The sequence below is a fragment of the Mobula hypostoma genome, chromosome 8 (genome assembly GCF_963921235.1).
Source record: "Mobula hypostoma chromosome 8, sMobHyp1.1, whole genome shotgun sequence".
NCBI classification, from domain to species: Eukaryota; Metazoa; Chordata; class Chondrichthyes; order Myliobatiformes; family Myliobatidae; genus Mobula; species Mobula hypostoma.
The window spans coordinates 9,021,837-9,044,841 of NC_086104.1; the positions used below are offsets into that span (position 1 = coordinate 9,021,837).

The 23,005-nt window shown below is 43.7% G+C and overlaps 1 protein-coding gene across 1 annotated transcript in view; it reads right to left on the reverse strand.

Moving 5' to 3' along the window:
• The window catches only part of cd109 (CD109 molecule), a 265,250-nt gene extending 242,494 nt beyond the window's left edge, over window positions 1-22,756 (reverse strand). The window contains exons 1-3 of the mRNA XM_063054966.1: window positions 22,359-22,756; window positions 14,501-14,661; window positions 250-278 (exon numbers count right to left, since the gene is read on the reverse strand). Coding sequence (XP_062911036.1) covers window positions 250-278; window positions 14,501-14,661; window positions 22,359-22,435 — 267 coding nt within the window. The 5' untranslated portion in view covers window positions 22,436-22,756. The remainder of the gene's footprint in view (window positions 1-249; window positions 279-14,500; window positions 14,662-22,358) is intronic.
• Between the last annotated feature and the right edge of the window lie 249 nt (window positions 22,757-23,005).

Below are 23,005 nucleotides of genomic sequence, written 5' to 3' on the forward strand. Positions count from 1 at the left end.
GTAGGTGAGGACAAAGGCGGGAAGATGGGATAAGCACAGATGTCAGGGAAATGGAGGAAATGTGGGTGAGAGAAGCATCGATGGTGGAGGAAAGGAAACAGAGTTCTTTGAAGAAGGAGAACATCTGCTGGAGGAACTCAGCAGGTCAGGCAGCATCTAAGGAGAGGAATAAGCCTTTTCGACATTTCGAGCGGAGAACCTTCATCAGGATCTAAACTACTTCCTTCACTTCCAGGCTGAAATACTTACTGTGGGCAGAACCAGTTTTCCGATGCTACCTGAAAGAAACAAAGTCCAAACACAGTTTCAGTTAATAAACTGGTGAAAGTTATTGAAAATAATCAGTGTAAAATGAAATGTGATTCAAAGTTCAAGGTACATTTCTGGTCAATGTATGTATGCCATACAGAGCCTTGAGATTCATCTTCTTTCAGGCAGCCACAAAACAAAGAAACACAATAAAATCCATGAAAGACTCCACACAAAGACCATCAAACAGCCAAAGTGCAAAAAAAAAACAAATTATGCAAAAGCAATAAAAACCGTAAACAGTAAAATTAATAATAAATCATTCTTAACATATAGAAGAGAAAGGAAACAGAATAGGGCCAGGTCCTGAGTGGCTGTCCAGCTGTCCAGAATCGCTTTATTATCACTGAAATATGTCATGAAAGTTGTTGTTTTGCGGTAGCAGTACAGTGCAATACGTAAAATATTCCATAAATTATAAGAATCAAAAGATATAAATGCAGCAGATTCTGCTTAATAGGGACACCTTGGGCCCAGTACATTTTGGATGCTGTCCCAATTAGCTAGTTACATGGAAATAGTTAAAAAGGTATAAAAAAGACAAACTACCATTTAACTGAGTAACAAATTATAACACTTAAATGGAATACAGAACAAATTGGAACACTATCAATACTATTACAGTGCTATAAACCAGTATTCATTCCTAATCAATGGAGAAATTCATCCTTGCCCTGTTCTTTTGATTTACTGTAAATGAACAAAATCAGGACAGACATCTTCTGTAGATAATGGACTGATTGCCTTCATACAATGCTGTCGAAGATTACATCCTCCAAATCTTCTTTTTCCTTGTAACATTCAAGCTGATTGTCAATACCTTCAAATATTTGTAGTTCCTAACTTGTTGAAGTAGAGAAATCATTTTATTTTCACTCCTGGCCATTTCTGGCATCTCCAAGCCTGAATGCTTGAAACTGCAGTGAGCAAAACGGTTCTGAATTGTCCAGCTGCTTATATCTCACCAACAATCAGTGACAAAAACCATTGTTTTTTAGAACACGAACACACACAACTGATGCTAGTTGAAAACTTTTCTGTCTAAGCAAAGCGTAGTGTTTAATGGCCACACAAGTGTATGTGACTGATCCTCGTTAGAAACTGTTCATCATAATATCCCAAGTAAATGAAGGGAATCCCAGCTGTTTTCTTGATTAGTTTTTGTTATTTAAGAATTGGCCCAATTAAGCAGCTGCCCCAATTAATCAATGACCTAATTAACCAGAATCTATTGTATATGCAAAAACAGTGTAAAATCTACTGAAAGAGTGCAGTGCAGGTAAACAATAAAGTATAACAAACTCATTGAATGTCAAACCCTCATCACGTTTAAATACGTAGTGCATGGATCTTTGCTTTGAAATCTGTGACATGCTAATGTAAAGAACCAATACTGGGAGATGTGTTCAGGTCAGATACTCGTTTCCAGTGGTGATGAAATGGCCTACTATTATATCTCAAACTCTCCAATGGTCCTCTGGTTTTACCAACCATTCTGTCTTTATCAATATATTGGAATGGTTTAATTTTCTTCTTGGACTCTTAAAGCAGATAAAAAGACAACTTCTGTCTCATACCTGACTTACCTCCCAGTATTTTGGTATTAGTATGGGTTTATTACAGTCACATGTATTGAGATACAAAGGCTTGTCTTGCATACTGTTCATACAGATCTGATCATTACATTGAGCCAGAATAAGGTAAAGCAATAACAATGCAGAATGAAGTGTAACAGCCACAGAGAAAGTGCAGTACAGGTGAACAATAAGATTGGGCTCCATGGTAGCATAGTGTTTAGCTTGATGCTATTATATCTCTGGGCATTGAAATTCAGAGTTCAATTCTTGCATCCTCTATAAGAAAGTTTGTATGTTCTTCCTGTGTGTGCGTGGGTTTCCTCTGGGTGCCTTGGTTTCCTCCCCCTCCTGTCTTCTCCTATCATTTTGGATCTCCCCCTCCCCCTCCCCCTCCCACTTTCAAATCTCTTACTAACTCTTCCTTCAGTTAGTCCTGACGAAGAATCTCGGCCTGAAACATCGACTGTACCTCTTCCTAGACATGCTGCCTGGCCTGCTGCGTTCACCAGCAACTTTGATGTGTGTTGATTGAATTTCCAGCATCTGCAGTATTCCTGTTGTTTGCTGACTCCCTTTGCTTTCTTTTCGCACTATTTTATTTATTCATTTACATCTCTTGTTATACCTTAAAGATTTTTATGTACTGCACTGTACCGCTGCCTCATCATAACCAATTTCATGACCAATGTCATGATAATAAACCTGGATTTGATTCTGATCTTTTTTTAAAATCAGAACTTATATTTTTTTTTGCCTTGCACGATACTGCTGCTAAACAACAAATTTCAGAACATACATCAGTGATAATAAAACTGCTTCTGATTCAGAGGCAAAGACCAGCTACGCTCAGCCACAGTCTTCTCATAGAACACAGAACAGTACAGCACAGCACCAGACCCTTCGGCCCACAATGTTCTGCCGTACCAGTTAGTCATCAAACAACGTAGTAATGAACCAAGTAAATTAGTAACTAAAGTAAAGATGGTGGCCTGGCTCACTCCCATGCTTACTCCCCAAAGGAGCAGAATGCACAGATCATGGGAGTTGAGAAGGGAAATGCATGTGTAAAAAGGAAATAATACCAGCTTAGATTTCCTTGGTTGCTTTTATGGCTCTTCTAATTACCTCTGGAAAAGGCTAACAAAGTTCTTTAAAACCTGATCCCTCACACGTAAAGTACCAGTGACACCCAACTATTCAAACAGCCTGTCAACCCTCTGTTCTCTGCACAATAGCAATGTCTTAAGTCTCTGGTCTCGGTGGAGAGAGATAATGGGAAGAAATGCGGAAGCAAGCCCACCTTTCAATTGCACTATCAGTTTCAGGAGTAGAAGAGGTTTAAGGCACACCATTAGAAAACAGACTTGTTGGGCAAGAGGCAAAGACTGCCCAATAGGTATTGTTTAGGAATATTCCCCAGGGTGGAGATTTCCCTCTGTCACACACATTTTGGAAACTCAAGCTTGTTAATAGTTGATGTTGGTTAACTTGGGGGGGAGGGGGCAATATATAGCGTCAAATATGCCATACAATCCTGTCACCAAAAGAAAAGCCTTATTCTTCTGTGCTCTTGTTTCAGGCAGTAAACAGAAACTGATATAAGATTATTTTTAATCAATTTCAATGTGGTTCTTTTAAATTAATGCTTTTAGTGAGTCAGTTAATCATCATCTTGGTATTATTGCTTCTAGCCTGCTTAGAAACGAGCTGCAATTCGATATTCAATGCCCCACCCCATCCCTTCCGACCGATCTTTATAGCTTTAGTGTTTTTATTCTTAAGATGCTATAATTTTTGCAAATCCACCCTGCAAGCTTTAATTTATTTATTTTATTTAGAGATGCAGCGTGGAACAGGCCATTCCAGCCGTGCAAGCTGTGCCACCCAGCAACCCACAGATTTAACCCTCGCCTAGTCACAGGACAATTTACAATGACCAATTAACTGGTGCCTCTTTGCGCTGTGGGAGGAAACCACAGCCCCCGGAGGAAACCCACATGCACACAGGAAGGGTCGAACAAACCTTCTTACAGAGGATGTCGGAAATGAATTTTGAACTCCGATGCTCTGACCTGTAATAGTGTCGCGCTAACCGCTAAGCCTCCATAGTGACCCAACAGGCCTCAAGAAGACAAGTTGGCACTGATATGTGGCAGGATATAACCATAAGACATACAAGCAGAATTAGTCCATTCAGCCCATTGAGTCTGCTCCACCATTCCATCATGGCTGATTTATTATCCTTCTCATCCCCATTCTCCTGCCTTCTCCCTGTGAACTTTGACATCTTTACTAATTAAAAAACCTATCAATCTCCACTTTAATTGCACAGATTCACCAGCATCTGGCTAAAGAAATCCCCCCTCATCTCTGTCCTAAAGGGATGTCCTTGAATTCTGAGGCTGAGACCTCTGGTCCGAGACTTCCCCATTACAGGAAATATCATCTCCACATCACACTGGCAAACAACACTACCTCCACAAATGAAAAATGCAGTGGCGTGTTTAAGTTCAATGATCTTACCAGAACAAACACTGAATACTCTAGTTACTGGTGGATGTAGGTTTGAATTCCTTGGACACCCTGCTTAACAATAAATGATACCAACTCAAATGAACTACACCAATGCTGTTGTTATCTATTTCTGCTTTTCCTGGACACACTCCATACTCATTTTTTTCTTGATTCATTGAGGCTTCACCACCTAATTTCTGCTCTAACGTGCTGCCAGCATGAACCAACAGATTCAAGGGCAGCCTCCATTCCACTGCTGAGCATTCTACCCATCAAACCTATCTCGGTTTGGTATAGCAGGTGCTCTGGCCATGACAAGAAGCTGCAGAGAGTTGTGGACACAGCTCAGCACATCACAGAAACCACTCTCCCCTCCATGGACTCTGTCTACACTTTTCACTGCCTCGGTAAAGCAGACAGCATGATCTCACCCACCCCAGACATTCTCTCTTCTTCCCTCTCCCATTGGGCAGAAGATACAGACGCATGAACGCACTTATCAGCAGGCTAAAGGACAGGTCTATCCCACTGTTATAAGACTATTGAACAGCTTACCATTGGCAATCCTGTTATAGCAGAAGAACCTGTACTTACTCGTAGTGGCCACTTTATTAGGTATACCTGTACACCTTGTTAATGCAAATTTCTAATCAGCCAATCATGTGGCAGCAACTCAATGTATAAAGCATGCAGACATGGTCAAGAGGTTCAGTTGTTTTCCAGACCAAACATCTGAATGGGGAAGAAATATGGTCTAAGTGACTTTGACTGTGAAATATGACTTTCATATGAAGAAAGACTGGATGAACTGGGCTTGTACTCGTTGGAATTTAGAAGATTGAGGGGGGATCTGATTGAAACGTATAAAATCCTAAAGGGATTGGACAGGCTAGATGCAGGAAGATTGTTCCCGATGTTGGGGAAGTCCAGAACGAGGGGTCACAGTTTGAGGATAGAGGGGAAGCCTTTTAGGACCGAGATTAGGAAAAATTTCTTCACACAGAGAGTGGTGAATCTGTGGAATTCTCTGCCACAGGAAACAGTTGAGGCCAGATCATTGGCTATATTTAAGAGGGAGTTAGATATGGCCCTTGTGGCTACGGGGGTCAGGGGGTATGGAGGGAAGGCTGGGGCGGGGTTCTGAGTTGGATGATCAGCCATGATCATAATAAATGGCAGTGCAGGCTCGAAGGGCCGAATGGCCTACTCCTGCACCTATTTTCTATGTTTCTATGATTGCTGGTGCCAGACAGGCTGCTTTCAGTATCTCAGAAACTGCTGATCTCCTGAGATTTCCATGCACAACAGTCTCTACAGTTTACAGAGAATGGCATGATAAACAAACAACATCCTGAACAGCAGTTTTCTGGGTGAAAACATCTTGTTAATCAGAGGAGAATGGCCAGACTGGTTCAAACTGATAGGAAGGTGACAGTAACTCAAATAACCACGCGCTAAAATAGTGGTGTGCAGAAGAACAGGTGCTGCATATCACAAGTCCTGATTATGCCACCACTGACACCAAGCAGACAATTTATGAAGAGTATTGATAATGGCTGGGGTCACCCGTCTTGTAAAGACACTGCCCAGAAGAAGGCAATGAAAACCACTTTTGTAGAAAAATTTGTCAAGAATGATCACGGTCAAATCAACGATAATCACCACATCCTACAACATGACCAGTAACAAAGCTGATGATGATGATGATATGCAGAAGAGCATCTCTGAATGCCTTGAAATGGATGGGCTACAGTGGCAGAAGACCATAAACATGCCATCAGTGGGCACTGCATATACGTTGGTACGTGTGACAATAATAAACCATATCAGCTCAGGATCCAGTTGTCGTGGAATCTTGCTATGCTCTCTTTGGCTGCCATATTATAGAGTGACAGAGCACTGCAGCACAGAAACAGATCATTTGGCCCATCTAGCCTTTGCCAAGATGCTATCCTAACTTGTCCCATCGATCCACACCTGGACCATAGCCATCCATACACTTCCCATCCATTGATATTTTTCCTGTATATAGGTGGCCAGAATTGCACACAATACACTACTCCAAATTAAGCCTCAGCAATGTCTTATAGAACTCCAATATAACACCCCATTTCCTGTGGCCAGTGCTCTGATTTATGAAGGCCATTGTGCCAAAAACTCTCTTTACAACCCTATTTACCTGTGACACCACTTTCAAGGAATTATGTATCTGTATTCCTGGAACTCATGTCCTACCACATTCCTCAGTGCTCTACTGCTCACTGTGTAAATCCTGTCCTATCCTGGTCTGTCTTCCCAAAGTGCAACACACTACACTTGTCTGCAATGTCATCTTGGTGTCATCTGCAAATTCGCGGATCCTTTTTACCACATTATCATCCAAATTGCTGATATAGATGACAAACAACAATGGGCCTAGCACCGAACCCTGTGGCACACCACTAGTCACAAGCCTCCAGTCAGAGAGGTAACCATCTACTGCCACTCTCTGGCTTTTCCATGAAACTACCGTCATGTCCAATTTATGACCTCATCTTGAATGCCAAGCGACTGTAACTTCTTGATGCATACAGGACCTTGTCAAAGGCCTTGCTAAAGTCCCTGTAGACAACATTTACTGCCCTTCCTTTATACACTTTTCCAGTAACTTTCTCGAAAAACACTATTAGATTGGCTAGACACAACATATCAAGATCAAAACCATGTTGACTATCCTTAACCATTCCCTGTCTATCCAAATGCATATACTTCCAGTCCCTTGTATATCTGGAGGTTGAACTATTTTGGGTGTACAGCATAATGTACAGTACAATGGAGAGGTTGAAAGTATGGTGCAGGAACTTGATAATCTGAGTTATAGGGAAAACTCGAACAGATCAGGACTTTATGCCCCGGAGCTCAGGAAAATAAGGGAAGAGTTGATAGAGGTACACCAAACACAGAGGGGTATAGATAGGGTTTGGGTGGTGGCATGGATATATGTCTCTACCAAAGGAGGTGTAAGGTGCTTCTTCCCTCCGCTACCTGCAGACCACCCTAGGGCAAGGTGTAGCACCTGCTTAGCCCCCTGATCAGGGTCATGTGAAGCCATGGGAGCAGGTAGTGGATGGTCATATGAGTAGCTGGGCATATCACAAGTCCTGGTTATGTGACCACTGACGCCAGGCTGACAATCCCTGAAGAGTGTTGATAATGACTGGAGTCATCCGTCTTGTAAAGGCACTGCCCAGAAGAAGGCAATGGCAAACCACTTCTATAGAAAAATTTGCCAAGAACAATCATGTCATAGAAAGCCCATAATCATTAACGTCACACAACATTGCACACAATGATGATGCTGATGATAGGGTAGATGCAAGCCAACTTTTTCCTCTGAGGTTGGGTGAAACTAGAAGTAAAGGTCATGAGTTCAGGGTGAAATACTTAAGAGGAACATGCGAGGAACTTCTTCACTCAGAGGGTGGTGCAAGTGTGGAACAAGCTGCCAGTGGAAGTGGTGGATTTTAACATTTAAGAGAAGTTGAGATAAGTACATGGATGGGAGGGATATGGAGGACTATGGTCTGGGTGCAGGTCAATGGGACGTGGCAGTATAACAGTTCAGCATGGACTAGATAGGATGAAGGTCCTGTCTCAGTGGTGTTCTCGCTGACTCCCCTTCCTGGAGTACCACTTAATTTTCTTTCAGTAACATCTCTGCTTTCTACTGCCACCCATATTATATTGCTTTGCAAACGTAAACCTTCTGTCGCATCAGATCGCTTCTGCGTTCACTCTAACACTACTTGTATCTCAACTAATTTAGTGCGTCAGTCAGGGATTTGATTACAGGAGTTGGGACATCGTGTCGCAGTTGTATAAATGGTTTGTGAGGCAGCGCCTGGAGAACTGCATACTTCTTCGGTCACCTTGTTATAGAAGAAATGTAGTTAAACTGGAGAGAGTGCAATAAATATTTACGAGAATGTTGTCAGGATTACAGGATCTGAGTTATAGGGATAGGTTGCCTAGGCTAGGTCTTTATTCCTTGTAAAGTAGGAGAATGTGAGGTGACTTTTAGAGAAACATTCAGAATTAGGAGTTTGAGAAGATTTGGAATGTCACCAAAGGCACTTGCAAATTTCTACATTCTAACTGGTTTCATCACCGTCTGGTATTGGGGGTAGCTACTGCGCAGGATCAAAGGAAGCTGCAGAGAGTTGTAAACTCAGTAAGCTCCATCATGGGCACAAGCCTCTGCAGTATCCGGGACATCTACAAGGAGTGATGCCTCAAAAAGGTGGCATCCATTATTAAGGACCCCCATCACCCAGGTCATGCCTTGTTCTCACTGCTACCATCAGGGAGGAGATACAGAAGCCTGAAATCTCACACTCAGTGATTCAGGAACAGCTTCTGCTCCTCTGCCATCCGATTGCTAAGTGGACATTGAACCCATGAGCTCTACCCCTACTACTTTTTTATTTCTAGTTTTGCGTTACTTATTTAATTTAACTATTTAATGTACACTATATACTTATTGTAATTCAGTTTTTGTTCTATTATTATTATGTACTGCTGCTGGTAAGTTAACAAATTCCATGACATACGCCGGTGATAATAAACCTGGTTCAGATTCGTATTCTTCTTCTGAAAATTATGAGAGGCATATATAGAGTGGATGGCCCCGGGGGAGGGGGACTCCAAACTAAGAGGCATAAGTTTAGGTTGAGAGGGAAAAAATTTCAAAGGGATCTGAAGGGCAATTTTATCATGAGGAATCTAGTAAGTACATGGAAGAAGAAGAAGAAGAATTTGAGGAAGAGTTTGAGGCAGGTACAATAGTATCAATTAAGAAGCACTTGGATGGGGACGTGGAAGGGTAGGGCTTGGGGATGTGGGCTGAATGCAGGAAATTGGAACAAGTGCATTATGGACTGGTGGGGCCAAATGGCCTGTATCTGTGCTCTATTGATCTATGGTTGCAGAAGTACCCTACCTGGGGTCCACAGACCCCTTGCTTAATGGATTTGGTCCATGGCATAACAAAGGTTGGGAACCACAATGAAACACGTGTATGCTGCACCCATTTCGTAATGAATACCACAAACCAGTTTAATAATATTTGTTCGGCTAACAAAGCATTTATGGGATAATTTATGGGTGAACAAACTCCTAAGTACACCACTGTTCAACTGGGTGATGGGCTTCCTAACAAACTGACCCGGAGATAGTCAAGAGGCACAACCACTCCTCCCTCCTCATCGTCCCCTATGCAGGTGCCCCAGGGCTGTGTGCTGAGCCCATTCCTGTACACTCTGCTCACTCAAACGCACAACCAAACACCCGAGTAGTCACATGGTCAAGTTTGCCAATGACACAACAGTAGTGGGGCTCATCATCAATAATAATAAGACGGCCTACAGCGAGGAGATGGAAGAGCTTAAGGCCCGGTGCCAGGCAAATAACCTCTTCCTCAATGTCAGTCAGATAAAAGAGATGGTTATTGTTCTCAGGAGACCTCACACCATTCGCCGCCGTCTTCACACTGGCAGTGGAAACTATGAGCAGTTTCAAACACCTGGGAGTGTACATCTGGCACAAACTCTCATGGTCCCAGAACACATTCTACGCATTCTGGAAAGCTCACCCGTGTCCCTGCTTACTGAGGAGGCTGAAGGGAGCTGGACTCAGGCCATGCTACAGATGTGCAGTAGAGAACATCCAAACATGTTGCATCACTACATGGTACAGAGCTTGTACTGTGGCGATCAGGATGGCTCTTCAATGGATAGTCAAAACTTCCCAATGAATCACTGACAGCAGCCTACCCACCATCAAGGACATACAAAGAAAGGTACCGGAAAAGGTCCACTCATGAAGAATCCCACCCACCCTGCTCATGGACTGTTTGTCCCACTCCCATCAGGGAGGAAGCTACCTGGCCCACACCAGGACCACCAGACTCAAAGACAGTTACTTTCCCCAAGAAGTAAGGCTAATCAACACCTCCGCCCTGTAACTCACCCCTCCAGATCCCCAACCATCACTTTGTAGGCATCCGTTAGTCTCGCGAGACCATGGATTTGCGCCTTGGAAGGTTTCCAGGGTGCAGGCCTGGGCAAGGTTGTATGGAAGACCAGCAGTTGCCCATGCTGCAAGTCTCCCCTCTCCATGACACCAATGTTGTCCAAGGGAGGGGCATTAGGACCCATACAGCTTGGCACCGGTGTCATTGCAGAGCAATGTGTAATTAAGTGCCTTGCTCAAGGACACGCCGCCTCAGCCAAGGCTTGAACTAGCGACCTTGAATTTGAAACTGGGACAAGTGATGACAGCCCAGAAGAGGCAGCTGTCCCAATTGCCTGTGTTCAGGTTGTTGAAGTACCTGTGAGTTCACAGGATTCTGAACCTTGTGTTGAGGCTCAGTTGAGGTCTGAAGTGTCTGACTTGGTTGAAAGGGAATGCAGTCCTTTTGTGTCAGATGGACTTGGTTCAGTGAGTAAGGGGTTAACCTTGGTACCAGTGGAAAGTGAGGATTCTCAGTCATTTGAGGTAGACCATGTTTTAAAAGTTGGTCATGAAATGGAACCTGGTGAGGTCAATGTTGCTGAAAGTAATGGGAAAAGTGCTGTTCCTGGACTTTTGGATAAAATGCTGGGAAAGGTTGGATTGGTTACACAACCTTTGACCCTGCTTGCAGAACAAAGGCCTGCTGAGATAGGATGCACTAGTTTGTTGGATTTTGTCTGGACCTTTGGAAGTAAGCACCTGCAAGATCATGCTGTTATTCAGGGTGATATTATCAAGAGGAGGAAGAATTGTTTGGTTTTGGAGTGGAAGTTGCCATGGATACAAGTTAAAGTATAGGTGGTAATGTGATGGAAGCAAGGCGTAGTGAAGGTCGGAGAAAGTTGATAAAGAGGTTGTTTGGCCTCTTTCATATTCTCATCAGCCTGATGATGGTACTGAATTTGGTAAACAATGGAGGCATGTTGAATGGAGTGACCTTTGCCAGGAGGCATTTGAACATCTGGAAACCATCCTGTGCTCAAAGCACCTGATTTTTCAAAGCCATTTTCTATAACAACCGGTGTTAGTGACAAAGCTGCTGGGGCAGTACTGTTACAGAAGGGAGTGGATGACATTGAATATCCAGTAGCTTATTTTTCAAAGAAATTTAATGTACACCAGAAAAATTATTCAACTGTTGAAAAGGAGTTATTGGCACTTATTCTGGCTTTACAACATTTTGAGGCCTATGGTTAGAGACCTCAAAACCTTTCTGTTGCTCAGAGACCACTTGTGGTTTACATGGGTTATAATCTGCTGGTGTTTTTAAATAAAATGAAGGATAAGAATAGAAGGTTGTTAAATTGGAGTCTAGTATTGCAGGAATTTGATTTGGTAATAAAACATGTAAAAGGTACTGATAACATCATAGCTGATTAGTTATCCAGACGTTGTTGAAAACTGTAACCATTTTTCTTTGTCACCTAATGTTTTTTCCCTGTATTGTTTAAAACCCTGTGATGGACATTTTTTAAAAAATCGTCTTCGACAATTTTTTTTTCCCTGAGGAAGGGGAGTGTGAGAGGATCCAGGAGTGCCCCTATTAACTGTTTGAAGAGAGACAGAGAGAGACATCCATCATTGATGGTTTGTTTGGAAAGGAGAGAGAGATGAAGATGAACAGTTGGACTGTCACTTTAAGGCATTGGAAGTAACTTTGGATTTTTACTGAGTTTGGAGTTGGAGACAGCACCGAGCAGCTCGAAGGTTGCTATGGTGACCAAATGTTGCCTGCTTGTGCACTCCTTTACAGACAAAGGAGGGAGGGACTCTTTGAGTGAGAGGTGATGCTCAGCCTGGTGAAATAAATGGGAGGTCAGATGATACAGACCTCAGACACAAGATCGGGACACTGAATGAGCATTGTTGTGCCCACAGAGAAAGTGGGTTTTGGAGGATCGATCTGGCGGATCGATCCAAATTGCTATTCCAATGGTGAAGAAGGGGTTAACTGGTGGGGAGTTGTCCATGTGTCCACCCTCGCCTGGGTGATAGCTCCACCACAGAAGACCGGTCCCCCTGGTTAAAGTCACAGTCGGTGACTTGTAAAGGATTTCGGAGGACGACGAGAAGATCGACAGCGTCAGCTCACCTGAAGACTCAACTCACACTCACACACACTCTCTCACACACACACACACACACACACTCACACTCACACTCTCTCTCTCTATATATATATATATCACTACTCAACTAAATACCACGAACTGAACTTACTCAACATCGTATCCTTTTACCCCTAGACTTAAAGAAGCTTGGTTTTCATACATATATATTCCACACTTACTTTTATATATAATCATTGCTAACCTATTTGATTTATCTACATTCATATTACTGTATTGCGTAGTTACTAATAAATATTAGTACTTTATAGCAATACGAGACTCCAAAGTGTTTTCCATCTCTGTGGTTTCTTAACCCCTGTCACAGGGTACGTGACACTTGACTAAACCCAAAAAGTATCCTTAACTCTGTCTTTCTGCCTGACAAGTTGCAGTCACCGCAAAAATCTGGACAGTGTCCAAAAGACATTGGAGCAGGCATACATCATTTGGCCCCTTGAGACTGCTCCATCATTCACCAGGAGGCTAAAGAAATTTGGTGTGTCCCCTTTGCCCCTCACCAACTACTCTCCAACTTCTTGCAGCTACAGGCAGAGCAGTTGCCATACAAAGCCAGAATGCATCCAGGTAGGATTCTTTCTATGGTGAATCAATAGAAACTGGTGAGGGTCGATAACAGCACACTAAGTGTCTTTAACCTCCTGGGAGATGAAGGGCAACACTGCACTGGATCAGAAGAAGCTGTGGAAAGTTGCGAACTAGCCTCCCCAGCGGTGAGGATATCTTCAAAAGGCGAAGCTCAGAAAGGTGGCACCCATCATCCAAGACAAGCCCACTTCTCGTTGCTACCACCAAGGACAAGATACAGGAGCCTGAAGACACACACTCAATGCTTTAGGCACAGTTTCCTCCATTCTGCCATCAGATAACTGAATGGACATTGAACCCATGAAAAATACCTCACTATTTTTCCACTCTCTTTTTGCACTACTTAATTTAGTTTAATTTTTTTAAATGTATTTCTTATTGTATAGTTTTTTTTATTTATAATGTACTGCAATGTACTGCTACCACTAAAAAATAAGTTTCACAATATATGGCAGTGATATTAAACCTGATTCTGATTCTGTAGTAGAGGCGTTAGCTTTCTTGGCGTCTATGCAGTTGGAACAATGTGTGTCTCATTTGTGTTGTTGGCATTGAGGGAAGGTTATTGGAACCGATTGACTGCCTGGACCTAAACACAAAAGTGTTGCCGAGGATCACACACAAAATGCTGGAGGAACTCAACAGGTCAGGCAGCAACTACAAAGAGGACCTTGACCAGGACTGCAAAGGAAAGGAGGAAGATGCCAGAATAAGAAGATGGCAGGAGAAGAAGGAGGACAAGCAAGAAGGTGATAGGTGAACCCAGGTGGGTGAGAAAGGTAAAGGGCTGGAGAAGAAGGGATCTGATAGGAGACATGATTTGACTGTAGGGTAACGTAATTGGGAGAAATCTACATAATTCACAACCACCGACAATGAGTTCATGTTTTGCTTTAAGAGGCTGGTCTGACGTGATGATGTTGTTATGTAAGGATTTTTAGCGCACTTTTGTATTTTAGGTTTTGGAGGTCAATAAAATGTGTTACTGTGTTTCGTTAAACATAAAACACCTCACTTTGTCTTATTTGCAGATACCTACAGAGGAAAGGGAAGGAGGAGGGGCACCGGGGTGAGGCGACAGAGAGGCGAGGAGAACAGGTAAGAGGCCAAACTGGGGAATAGAAGAAGAGGGAAGGGGGGAGGGGGAAAAAGCAAGAAGAAAAAAGTAACTGGAAAGAGAAATTGACGTTCATCTCATCAGGTTGGAGGCTACCCAGGCAGAATGTGAAGTGTTGCTCCTCCACCCTGAGTGTGGCAAAAGAGAAGGCCAAAGACTGGCATGTTGGAACCAGAATGTGTGCCTCCCCGGCGCCCCTTTAGAAGGCATCTTACCTGGGTGGAAGGTGTCCACAGTACTGGTGAGGTTCTGGCCCTTGTCGCTGATGCGGGCTGTTATTGTCACAGGGCTCTGGCTACTTTCCAGAATGCAGATGGTGAAGGTCATATTGAGTGTGGTCGACAGCTTTCTCGGTGCTGTGATGACATAGGTTGGTCTTCAATAAAACAAAAGACAGGTTTATTTGTTTATTCCACCCTGCTTGATTTGGCAATGGCTCTGCCTGTGACTGCAAGGAAGACCACACCATACGGCCATAAGACATAGGAAGTAAATTAGGCCACTCAGCCCATCAAGTCTGCTCTGCCATTCCATCATGACTGATTTATCATCCCTCTCAACCCCATTCTCCCACCTTCTCCAAATATCCTTTGACACCCTGACCAATCAAGAACAAACCTCTGCTTTAAATATACCCAATGACTTGGCCTCCACTGTTTCACCGCCTTCTAGCTAAAGAAATTCCCCCCTTCTCTCTTTCTAGAGGGGTACCCTTGTGTTCTGAGGCTGTACCTTCTGGTTCTGGACTCTTCCACTACAGGAAACATTCTAGCCACGGGCACTCTGGACAGAGTTATGAACAGAGTTCAGCACATCGCAGGAAACAAACTTCCCCTCCGCGGACCTTGTCTGTACTTCCCACTAACTCGGTAAAGATGTCATCATGTAGTTTGACCCTGTCATAATCAGAGACCCCACTCACACCAAATATTCTCTCTTCAACCCACTTCCATCAGAGTTATTACCCATCAGGGTCTTGAACCAGAGGGCATAATTTCACTCAGCTTCACTCACCCCACCACTGAACTGTTCCCACAATCTCACTTTCAAGGAGTCTTCATCTCATGTTCTCCACATTTATTGATAATTTATTTATCATTATTGTTCTTGTTTCTTTTTACTTGCTGTAAATGCCAGCAAGAAAATTATTCACAGGGATGCATATGTTGACATATATGTACCTTGATAATAAATTTACTTTGAACTTTGAAGATAACAAAAACTTGAAAGCACCAGACTCAAGGACTGCTTCTATCCCACTGCTATAAGACTATTAAATGGTTCTGTACTACAATAAGATGAACACTTGACCTCACAATCCACCTTGTTATAATCTTGCACCTTATTGACTGCCTGCATTGCACTTTTTGTGTAGCTGTTACACTTCATTCTGCATTTAGGTCTTGAAAGAAGGGGGTCAGATGTGAGAATAAAAGGGGAGGGACCCTTCAAACCACGTCGCCCAGCAACCCTGGCCAACCCCCCGATTTAATCCTAACCCAATCATGGGACAATTTACAATGACCAATCACATCGAGGACCAGCGGGCACAGACTCAGAACAGAGGGAATTCCATTTAGAATAGAGATGAGGAATTTATTTAGCTGGAGGGTGGTGAATCTGTGGAATTCATTGCCACAGATGGCTGTGGGTGCCAAAACATTGGGTATATTTAAAGTGGAGGTTGATAGGTTCTTGATTAGCCATGGTGTCAAGCATTACGGGGAGGAGGCAGGAGAATGGGGTTGAGAGGGACAATAAATCAGTCATGATGGAATGGTAGAGCAGACTCAAAGGGCCAAATGGTCTAATTATGCTCCTATGTTTTAACATCTTATGGAAGGGCTATTTGAAATTGTTGTATTCAAAATTAAATCCCAAGGAGTCCGTTTGGGAGATGAGCCTCAGTTCCTCAGGCTTCCTTTGTTTTTTTTTGGAATAAGGCCAACATCACGGTTGGGAATGGGAGTGGGAACGGGAGCAGACTGGGAGTGGGTTTGTGATGGAGAATTAAAGGGACAGGCAACCAGAGACTCAGGGCCGCTCACACCAAGGACAAGAGGCAGCATGTTATCATAGCGGTTAGCACAGTTGCCCTAAGCACAAGCGATCACTGATCGCATTTCAATTCCCACCGCTGTCCGTACGTTCTCCCCGTGCCCGCACGGGTTTCCTCCGGGTGCTCCGGTTTCCCTCCCACAGCCCAAGCACATTCGGTTAAGTTAAGGTTAGTAATTTGTTGGTATGTTATGTCTGCGCCAGATGCGTGGAGACACTTGCGCGCTGCCTGCTGTCAGAACAGTCCTCACCAATTTGACTTGATGAAAACATTTCACTGTATTTTTCAATATGTAAGTATACATGTGACAAATAGACCTCATTTTTTTTTCTTTTAAAATTGCTCAAGGACAACTTCTACCCTGCTGTAATGAAATAATTTCTCAACATAATACACTGGACTCTTGACCTCACAATCTACCTCATTAGGACCTTGCACCTTATCTGCCTGCTTTGCACTCTCACTGTAACTGTAACACTTTATTCTGCTTTCTGTTACTGTTCCCTCTTATACTACCTCAATGCACAGTTAAAATAACATGATTTGTGAGGATGGCATGAAAAACAAACTTTTTCGCTGTACCTTGGTTCACGTGACAGTAATGAATTTGCCAATTCACCAACTGAATAGAGGCGCTTACAAAATGTTCACACAACCTATTCTGATAGTGTCATAGAGTAAAACAAAAGACACAGTACAAATGTAGTATGGGGAGCATCCTGACTGGCTGCATCACTGTCTGGTACTGGTGGGCTACGGCACAGGATTGAAGCAAGCCACAGGGAGTTATAAAATGAGTCATCTCTGTCATAGGCACTAACCTCCATAGTATCCAAGGCATCTCTGAGCATTCAACATTAAGGACCCCCCTCTCCCCCAGAAGCCGCCTTGTTCTCACTGTTACCATCAGGGAGGAGGTACAGAAGCCTGAAGTCACACACTCAATGACGCAGGGGCAGCTTCTGCCCCTCCGCCATCCGATTTCTGAATGGACGTTGAACCCATGAACTACCTCACTACTTTTTTATTTCTATTTTTGCACTACTTATTTAATTTAACTATTTTATGTATTTTTCTCTTCCCTTATGGGTGGTGTGTATGTGTATTTTTTACTCAATCCCGAGTTCTCTACCAGAGGCCTGGGAGCTTGAGGGTTCAATGCTGTATCCTTGCTGTTCCTAGTAGTGCACTCTTCTGGCCTGAGATCTCAGGTGTTGTTCCCGGGATTTGTTGGAACCTCTCTCCCAGTCCAGGTGTCACAGCTCCAAGTGCTCCTATCACCACTGGGATACCTTTAGCTTTAATCTTCCACATCCTTTCTCTCTGCCCTTTCAAGCCCTGGTATTTCTCCAGCTTCTCATATTCTTTCTCCCTGATGTTACTGTCATTTGGGATTGCCACATCCATTACTATTGCTTTCTTCTGTTCCTTGTCCAGTATTACAATGTGTGGTCAGTTGGCCAGTATCTGCTCATCAGTCTGTATTTGCGTCCCACAGGATTTCAGTTCTGTCGTTCTCCACTGCCTTCTCGGGTGTTTCCCATTTGGACTGGGGAGTGTCCAATCCATACTCAGTACAGATGTTCCTGTACACAATTCCTGCAATGTGGTTGTGCCGTTAAGTGAATGCTGTCCCTGCCTGCATCCTACACCCTGCTGCTGTGTGCTGGATGGTTTGCAGCTGATTCCTTGCACAGTCTGCATCTTGGGTCTTGTCTGGTGTGATAGACCCCTGTTTCTATTGCTCTTGTGCTCAGCGCCTGTTCCTGTGCAGCCATGTGCACTGGCTCTGTGCTGTACCAGCCCTGCCATTTCCAGCTATTGGTAGGACTTTCTTATGTCAGCCACCTCTCATATCTGGCGATGCTACATCCCATGCAGTGACTTGTCCTGCCATGGCCTCTGGTCCTCTGGCTCTGCTTCACCCATTTCCATTTCCATGTCCCCTGCCTGCTGTCTGAGGTTTCTCCAAGCAGGTCATCCTTCAGAGCCACCTTCCTGACAGATTCATGGATGTTTCACATTTCTTCCAGGACTGTAGCCTTGACACTTCCAAATCCCCGTCCTCCTTTATTCCAGTGGGTGTACAGCTGCTCGGCATTGGACTTTGGATGGAATCCTCCATGTATCGTAAGTAGTTTCCGGGTCTTGATATCAGTGATTTCCAGTTCATTCCTTGGCCAGCACACTATTGTGCCAGGGTATCTGATGACTGGTAGGGTGAATATGTAGATGTCTCTGATCTTGTTCTTCCCATTCAGCTGGCTTTTTAGGACCTGTCTCACTCTTTGGAGGTAGTTGGATGTTGCAGCCTTCCTTCTGTCTTTATCTTGGCTTCCAGGCACCTGCAGGATCCCCAGGTATTTGTAGCTGTCCTGTACACTTGGTATCTGGCCTTCAGGCAACTCAACTCCTTCAGTCTTGATGAGTTAGCCTCTTTTCACTACCATCCAGCTGCACTTTTCCAGTCCCAGTGGCATCCCGATGTCTCTGCTGTACACCCTTGTCAGGTGGATTAGTGAGTCAATGTCTCTTTCATTTCTGGCATACAACTTGATGTCATCCATATACAGGAGGTGGGTGATGGTCACTCCACTCTTGAACCTGTACCCACATCCGCTCTTTGAGATGATCTGGCAGAGGGGGTTCAAACCTATGCCGAACATTGGTGGGGATAGTGCATCACCCTGCTATATTCTATACCTGATGGTCACGTGCTATTGGCTTTGAGTTAACTTCTAGCATCATCCTCCAGCAACCCACTGAGTCTTGATGAAGATCCTTAGTGTTATGTTGACCTTGTACAGAGACAGGCATTCTAGGATCCATGTATGAGGCATTAAGTCGTATGCTTTCTGATAGTCAATCCAGGCTGTGCTTAGGTTGGTTTGCCTAGTCTTAGAGTCTCACATGACGGTTTTGTCTACCAGTAGTTGGTGCTTGGAGCTTTTGGTTCCATTACCAATTCCCTCTGAGTATGACTCAGGAATTTACACACATGTTCCTTCAGCTTGCTGGCTGCGATGCTTGATGGGCGCTTCCATGTTGTTGACAGACAGGTTATAGGCCGATAGTTTGATGCAGTTGCTCCTTTGTGATGATCCTTCATTATGAGTACTGTCCTTCCTTGAGTTAGCCAGTCAGGGTGAGAGCCTGATTCAAGCAGCAAGTTCATTTGAGCTGCCAGCCGTGTATGTAACGCTGTTAGTTTCTTCAGCCAATAGGCGTGGATCACGTCAGGCCCTGGTGATGTCCAGTTCTTCATACTTGCTACCCATTGCTGGACATCCACTGCTATGATGGTGACTAGTTCTTCCTCTGGCAGATTGCAGAGGCTCACTTGCAGGTCTTTCAGCCATTGGGCACTGGTGTTATGTGATGCTTCCTTCTCCCATATACTCTTCCAATACTCCGCAGTTGTTGCTTTGGTTGGTTCAGGTATTGGCATGTTACTGCTCTGGAACTTTGCGAATACTGTTCAGACTTACCGTAACTCACAGAGTTTTTCTATCTTTAAGTATTGTACTGCTGCCACAAAACAACAAATTTCACAACATATGCCAATGATGTTAAATCTGATTCTGATTCTGGAAACACACCCTTCGGCCTGACTAATCCATGCTAACCGAGATGTCCATCTAAAGCTGGTTCCATTCACCTGCATTTGACCCCTAGCCATCAAAATATTTCCAATCCATGTACCCGTCCAAATGTCTTATGTAATGATACTGAAAAACAATTCATGCCGTTCTATTGAATAGACTAGATTACTGCTATGCTCATTATACTGTCCTTCCAGAGCAATCTATTCACAAACTTCAACTGATTCAGAACGCTGCTGCTAGACCTTTAACCAAAATCAGGATAAAGGAACACCCACCCTAGCTAATCTGCATTGCCCTCCTGGATCTTGTAGAACTGATTTTAAAGTTGTCCTACATGTTTTAAAGTTCTCAATAGCTGAGACTTGAGTACATCACCAAATTATTTTCATTTTATAAACCTGTTCGAGCGCTCGGGTCTTCTTCTGCCAGAGGCTTAAACTTAAACCATCTCCCTCAAAAGATAAATGGCAGGTCAGCTTTTGTAAACCATGCTCCTAAACTGTGGAATCCGATACCTGAAACTATAAGGGATGCAGACGCAGTCGACACTTTTAAAAGCCAGCTCAAAACCTGTTTATTTCATTTTGTTTTTAACAAACATTTTTTTGTCCATAAGACTCGTGTTTATTTTTATTTTCTTAATTTTATTTTCATGCTTGCACTTTATCGCATTGTAGAGCACTTTGAACTATATTGGCTGTATGAAAATTGCTCTGTAAATAAGTTATGATTATAATTATTATAGGGGGACGTTAGGGGTAAGTTCCATGCACTGAGAGTGGTGAATGCTTGCAATGTCCAGCCATGGGTGGTGGCAGACGCAGACCCTTTAGAGACATTTTAGAAACTCTTATATAGGTGCACGGGTGAAAGAAAACTGGAGGGCTATGTGGGAGAGAAGGGTTAGATTGATCTAAAGAGTATGTGAAAAGGTCGGCACAACACTGTGCGACAAATGGCCTGTAAAGTGCAAAAGTCTTAGCAAAGTATATATAGCTAGGGTGCCAAAGACTTTTGCCCAGTGCTGTATTTGACAACGTGTAGTGAAGAATTGTGGGCACATGGCCAAGTGGTTAAGGCATTGGACTAGCAACCTGAAGGTCGTGAGTTCGAGCCCCAGCCGAGGGAACGTGTTGTGTCCTTGAGCAAGGCGCTTAATCACACATTGCTCTGCGACGACACCGGTGCCAAGCTGTATGGGTCCTAATGCCCTTCCCTTGGACAACATTGCTGTCGTGGAGAGGGGAGACTTGCAGCATGGGCAACTGCTGGTCTTCCATACAACCTTGCCCAGGCCTGCGCCCTGGAGAGTGAAGACTTTCCAGCCGCAGATCCATGGTCTAGCAAGACTAACAGATGCCTTTTAATTTTTTTAGTGGAGAATAAGTTTGTGAATCTGCTGTGAGCACATTATGTTGGGAAGGATGAGGGTGGAGCTCTGCAGGAGGGGTGTGAAACAGGTGACACAGAAGGAGTGTCAGGGGTGGGGTGTTGAGTAGGTGCAGACACATCCAGCCGTGAGACAATAGGGAAGGTCATTTGATTCCAAACAAATGGTTTGTTAATCATTACATATGTCATGAAGTTTGTTTTTTTGTGGCAGAGGTATAGTACAAAACATAAAATTATGCAAAAGTCATAGGCACCCTAGCTATATACATGTGCCTTTTGCAAGTCCCTATAAACTTCAAGTTACTCATGTATATCAACAGTAGTACCGAAAATGAGTTTGCAAAATGTAATGTGACTGTAAGCTTTCAATAAATGTCTCAGTCTCAGAGAACCAGGTATCGTTGGATCCCAGACACACAAGAGAACTTGCAGATGCTGGAGATCTTGAGCAGTTCACACAAAATGGTGGAGAAACTCAGCAGGTCAGGCAGTCTCTACAGAGAGCATTAAATCATTGACATGTTGGAGGTCCAAAACATTGACTGTTCATTTTTCTACACAGGTGCTGCCTAACCTGCTGAGTTCCTCCAGCATTTTGCGTGTGTGTGTGTGTGTGTGTGTGTGTGTGTTATAATTAGATCCCAGCTACGATGCAAGGTGGACATTGAAACATTGATTCATTTGCAATCGGATGATTAACAAGCATTCACAAAATGAACTTGCATTTTTACAGAAAAAAAACAATTTTAAATATACAAGATATGGAAGGAGATTCCATTCACATTCTCAGCCTGGCTGAAAAATATATCACAAAATTATCCCTAAATCAATAAAAAATATAAACATCCACTTAAAAAATAAATGTAGTTCATTGACAATAAAAGAGATTGCAGCTGCTGGAATCTGGAGTAAAAAAATAAACTGTAGAGGAAACTCAAAGGGTCAGGCAGCATCTGCAGAAGGAGGTAGATGGTCAGTGATTTGGGTCGAGACCTTTCATCTGAACCGGGGTCTTACCTTGTAAAGTTGCAGCTGGAGAGGGTGATGAGCAACAGCAATGTAGAGACGAACAGAGTGCCGGTGAGAGGCTGCATGTTGCCGGGTTCAGCCAGGGGCTCTTCCTCTCAGCTTCCAGCCCTGGCACAGTCCTTGGTACAGAGAGGGAGCAAACCCCTCAAGCAGAGTCCCTCTCCTCCTCTCCTCTCCTCTCCTCTCTCTTTCTCTCTCTCTCTCCCTCCCTGCACCTCCCCTTTTCTCTGTCACACCTTGCCTCTTTCTGCACACTTTTGCTGACGCTCTATAATATTCTCATTGCAATACACACGCTCTCTCTCTGTGCACCTGCCTTTCTCTGTCACACCTTCCTCTTCTTGGTGCACTTTTACTCTCTGACACTCTATGATATTCTCATTGCATTGTGCAATACTCTCTCCCTCTCTCTCTCCCTGCACCTCCCTTTTTCTCTGTCACACCTTGCCTCTTTCTGCACACTTTTGCTGACACTCTATAATATTCTCATTGCATTGTGCAATTCTCTCTCTCTCTCCCTCTCCCCCCTCTCCCTCTCCCTCTCTTTCCCTCTCTCTTCCTCTTTCTCCCTGTCTCTTCCTCTGGCTCGCAATTTCTCATTCTGGTAATCTCTGGATCTCTGAACTCTCTCTCGC